This window comes from Manihot esculenta, chromosome 1, assembly GCF_001659605.2.
Source record: "Manihot esculenta cultivar AM560-2 chromosome 1, M.esculenta_v8, whole genome shotgun sequence".
In the NCBI taxonomy this organism is placed as follows: Eukaryota; Viridiplantae; Streptophyta; class Magnoliopsida; order Malpighiales; family Euphorbiaceae; genus Manihot; species Manihot esculenta.
In genome coordinates, this window is record NC_035161.2 from 27,250,059 (window position 1) to 27,255,501 (window position 5,443).

At 29.4% G+C, this 5,443-nt stretch overlaps 1 protein-coding gene across 2 annotated transcripts; it reads right to left on the reverse strand.

The window, feature by feature from the left end:
- Window positions 1-68: 68 nt before the first annotated feature.
- On the reverse strand, window positions 69-1,416 carry LOC110628362 (protein LITTLE ZIPPER 1). 2 transcript variants are annotated; one of them, XM_021775005.2, is made up of 2 exons: window positions 1,086-1,416; window positions 69-1,014 (listed from the first exon to the last, which is right to left on the reverse strand). In XM_021775005.2, exons 1-2 carry the CDS (start codon window positions 1,187-1,189, stop codon window positions 795-797), a joined length of 324 nt encoding a protein of 107 aa, XP_021630697.1. In that variant the 5' UTR covers window positions 1,190-1,416; the 3' UTR covers window positions 69-794. The 2 variants fall into 2 exon arrangements, with proteins under 2 accessions (XP_021630697.1, XP_021630702.1); XM_021775010.2 differs by having other exon boundaries at window positions 69-1,011; window positions 1,086-1,402.
- Window positions 1,417-5,443: the final 4,027 nt, after the last annotated feature.

Sequence of the window (5,443 nt, forward strand, 5' to 3'; positions counted from 1 at the left end):
TTGTGTAAGCTTTTTGCTTGCTGGGATCTATTATATGAACGAGCCAGGTCAAATGCTTAACAGATTAATTGGGAAGTAAAACTAAAAATCAGTGCTAGAAGCTCTTTTGATTTATGCCTAGAAAAGCTACAGGTCGTTTCCTGATGGGCGTGGCTGCTCCATGCTTGTGTTGAAGAGCCTGCCATTTCGTGGAAGTTCCTGCTAATCGTTGAAACCGCTGGTCGTGAACTTGTGGCTTGGGAGAGAACGTTAGAGGTATTAATTCGTATAAATTTTAAGGGCTAGAGAACACAATTTCAGCGAACGGGAAAAGGAGCCATGTCTCAAACAACTTCCATGCTCTTCCCTCTAGATTGAAGATCGAAACTAAGATCTTGCACGCATCCAAAAAACCAAGAGCTCTCTGAAACATAGGCGTCTCAGTGAGAGTTTTCAAGCAAAAACCACGAGCACAAAAAGCAACTACAAGAAGCCAAAGCTGACGGGCCACTGGATTCTGATACCCTGTTAAGAAAGCTGACGGACCTGGTCCAATGCAAACGGTGAAGCGCTAGGCTTGATGGGCTTTCCAGGCTTCAAAAGTAAGGAAATTTGAGAATCATTAAAGCTTTTAGTTGATATATCAACTTCCAAAATTAAAATAAAGAGAGACATTTAGTTGGTATACAATACTTCATCATCGTCATCATCTCATTTACCATTACATCTTATTAACATACTGGCTATTATATAGAAACAAGAACAAAAAAAAGAAAGAAATTAAAAAGTTCCCCAATATATTTCTCTCACAAATATTATTGTTTGTTGTGCAAAAGAAGAGGAGTGGAAGAGAAGCGATCGAAATGAGGGAATTTCTTTTGAAATTCAGATATTAAAGCCAAGTTTTCTTGGTGAAGAAGATTAGCTTTCTTCCTCAGCTTCTCATTCTCTTCAACAATACTTTGATTCTCCAAATACAGCTTCAAGTTCTTTAATTCCATATCCTTGCCCTCATCTTCTTCCCATCTTCTCCTGCTTAATTATATATATAACAAATTAAAAATATCAAAACATCTTCAATAATGAACAAAAGCCTTGGAGCATACCTGGAAAATCCAAGAACTTGAACCTTGGGTTTCTTTGATGGTATCTTTCTCTTGGCAGGAAATGAAGGAGGAGATGGGAACTCGTCTACTCTGTTTGTGCACATTTTTCTCAGGATGTTTTGTTTGTTCTACAAGAGTTGAGATGAGCGAACGAATGGAGAGTCGGAAATGAGAGTTGCTTTAAATATTGGTGCGGCTTGTGTTATTAGCCATGTGGTGGAAGCTGGTGGGTGTGTGCTGAGAGAGAGAGAGATTTATGTTTCCTCTATGGTAATGATGGCAGTTGGACTCATGATTGCCAAGGGAAGCAATCCCCTATTGATCTATGAGGAAGAAAACAAAAACCCAAAAAAGGGGTTGGAGGGAGGATCTAAGCTAAGCAAATAGAAGCTTCTACTTATTTTTACATGCTTAATTAATACCAGCGAAATTAATTTATTCACATTAAATCAGTTCATTAAATATTAAATTATTTTCGGCGAGTATTTATTTCAGCGAGTATTTATTTTATTTATAAATATTAAAAAAAAATGTAAATTACTAGTGGATGTTAAGGTTGTTGTTTGCTTGGAACTGGTTGATAATCAAAGGAAGTAATTAAATTAGTAAAATAATAATAATTTTGATTATCTTGAAGCATACATGTAGAAGCCGTTTTCTTCATAAGAGGGGATCTTAATTTGATAGGTGATAATGATTATGAAAAGCAAGTATCTGAAAAAGGTTACTGGTAGGTTGGCCTACCTAATTTCTCAGAGATTATTTAAGCAATAGTTAAAGACAAATCTATAGATAAATGAAGTTAATATTCAATATTAATCCCAAAGCATGGTTTTTCATATTAAAATATGTTCACTCTTTCAATTCTTCTACTAAAAAAAAATCAATATTTATTTGAAAATTAAAATTTCAAAGAGCAAGGATGGGCTTCTTGTCATGACCTTGTCTTTGGGGTCCCATGGAATACATAGTAATATAAGGTTCTTCCTCTTGTCTGAGGCTTTACAATGGTGGACCATTTGAAAGAACTTTGATTCATAATGTCTTACTTTAATTTATACTAAGTTTGAACACAAATTTGTAAGAGTCAAATTTTACATTGAGGGTCTGGAAACCCCATATCAACTCCTCATTATTATTCTTTGCCTTTGATGACAAATGAGATTTGGACAAAATTAAATCAGAAAAAATATATATTATGTACAAATGTACTTCTCAATCATTTTATTTTAAAACCCCAAGTTTTTTCTTCAAATAAGATGAATTTTTACAAATTCAAACCCTCAATTAATATTATTCTGCATTGACACAACAACTCATAATCAATTGTTATAAATAATATAAGAATGAAAAGTTTGCTATTTATTCCTTACGATGACAGCTGGGTTTCACTATCTTGATAAGAGGCTGAGCCCACGATGATAGAGCCGGCCCAAAACCCGTGGAGTCCCACGAGTGAGAAGGTCCAGCCCATTCATCCTTGAGGTCGGGTTTTTCTCCGGACCCAGTCTACTCTTTCCGAGTCCGGCCTGAAAGTTTAGCAACACGAGGATCACTGGCCCAGCCCCGAACTGCTCGTTAACCTGCGTACCGAGAGGGAAAATTACATGGCCGTTACGCATGGAGCAGATATATCTTCGTACGACCGTATCCGTATGGCAGAAACAGGTGGCCCAATGGCAATGAGGCCCTTACACGTCACTGACAGACTAAAAAGAAGAATAAAAGAAGATGAGCACCATCCTCTAGAACCAAACTTACTCAACCATTGTAAAATTTTATTTTCTGGATCTCAGATTATCACCTTATAATTTAGAAAAATTCACTAATTAATCTTTTAATTTTAAAAAATATATTAAAATATTTCTTAACGACTAAAATTAACGAAAAACCAATTAGTAGACTTTTTAAACATCAAAAACAGTTTAATGTATTTTTTAAAATTAAAATATCAATAAGTAAATTTCTCCATACCGACTAAATAGTAATTTTTTTTATAATAATTTGTTACAAATATAAATTTATACTATTATATTATTTTTTAAATGGTTTTTAAAATATTAGCATAAAATAATTTCATCAACTTCTGTATGTCTATTATTTAATGACATGTATAATGTTATTTGTGATGATAAATTTTGTCTCTAATTTTTTGTGTTGCTAAAAGTCATCTATTAGCGACGAACAATAATTTCTCACAAAATATACTCTTTAATTTAATGAATATATATATAATTTGAGATGTTAATTAAAAATTATGAATTGATTATTGGCATGCAATATAGTAATATTTATTGTAAAAAGAAACTCCACTTGTATTTAGAAGATGGATTTAAGAATAAATTCAAAAAATTTATTACAAAAGGCATATATAGATCTGAAAGTTATTGTAAGAAAATAAAATAATAACAATAACAACATTAAACAAGAAAACAAAGAGAATAAAATAAAAAAATATAAGAAAAAAAAGAGAGAGAAATTATGAAATTAATAATATATTATATAGTATTTAATATAGAAATATATATATTACCAAAAATGTTAAACTAACTTTATGAAATTAATTTTTTTGATAACTGAGTTAATTTTAAAAATATTTATTAGTTTAATATATATATACACACTAATATCTAGTAAATTGACTCAAAATATGTATTTTTATTTAATATTTAACAAACTTGTTATTTACTTTTCAATTTTAATTGATATCACTTAATTTTCATAAACAGTTAATAGTTGTTCAAAATAAACTGTTGAAAAACATGTTTTAAGAAGAAAAAGATTTTTTATATGATGTTCAGAATATCTAAAAATTAATATAGAACTGATTAGATTTTATAAAAAGTTTTAATATTTGGTTAAAATAAAATAATAGGAATGAGAGACTGAAAACCGAAAAGTTTTATTAAAAATGAAAAAAAAAATTTTAATATATAAAATTATAAAATATTTAAAACCAATAATTAAAAAGTAAAATTAACTCATAAATATTGGAATTTTCACTACAAATTTTGTAATAGGCTTTCGGCTCTCGTCATATTTTTGAAAGTTGTGTATCTCAAAATTCTCTTTCTAAAAAGTTATCGTGGATTTTTATCAGACATCAATGGCAAAAATTAGATTCGATAAAAATCTGCGGTAAAATTTAAAATTAATTGTTCTATATAAAAAATTTTTAAATAAAACCATTTTATACTTTTATATGGTCAAACGGATTATTATATAAAATAATGTTATTTTATACAAAAAAAATTTTTAAAAAAATCTAAATATATTTTCACTACTATATATTTTAGAATTTAAATAGCAGTAACTTAACAACGAGTATAAAATTATTACATAATATTATTAAAACAATGATAATTAAAACAACAGTCAGCATTATAAAATTATTAAAACAAATTATTTTTTATTATATTTTAATACATGGCTTTTTATACTTACCAGTGACTTATAAATATAATCACATGGATGGAGTTAGAGATAATCCAAATTAGTGACAAATCATTTTTTTTTCTTTGAATTAAAAAGATTGTGAAACAATTTTATAATAATTATTTAATATATTTATCCAACACGAATCTAATTTAATCGGATGATATATTCCTTAACATTTCCGATTAATAGATCTATGTCTATAATACATAATCTCCGCAGAAGTAAATGGTCATAATGTAAAAATTGAAAAATAGGAAGTGGGGATTAATGAAGTTGATGATGAATGTATACACCAAATAAAAGCAAGATTATCAATTGCAGTGCGCATACACCCTAGAGTAGACATTGAAATGAGACAGCCTATGGGTTGTGGAGATGTACCTATTAATGGGATTAAACCCACAGAAAGATCAAAAAAATTAGGGCATGCATGCACTTGAAGATGGAGGAGAAGATAGATGAGAAGAAGTTCATTTGTGTGTTGACTATTGCACGTATGGTGGTGTAGCCTCACTCACATACAGATTTTTTGATGTAGTAAAAGAAGAAATAAGTGAGGTTTTCGTGAGTGCTTATAGTCCTCTTGGAATATGGCTCTTCTTCCCACTCATTCAATATTCGCATCATTATTAGGGTTACAATGTGCATATACTCATGCAGTTTATGAAATATATATATAAAAAATATTTATAGTGGGAGATTTCTTGTATCTATCTTTGCATATGCTTGCAGCCTAAGAGAAATTTTCACTTGGGATTTTATATTTATTTTGGTAGATAATGAAATAATCATAAATGGAGTTTATTATCTAGAGTTGTTTCTGTTTTTAAATTATAATTAAGTTACGTGAAAATAAAATAGGTGCATATAAATTATTAAACTTATGATAAATTTTATATTTAATAATATTATATTAGATG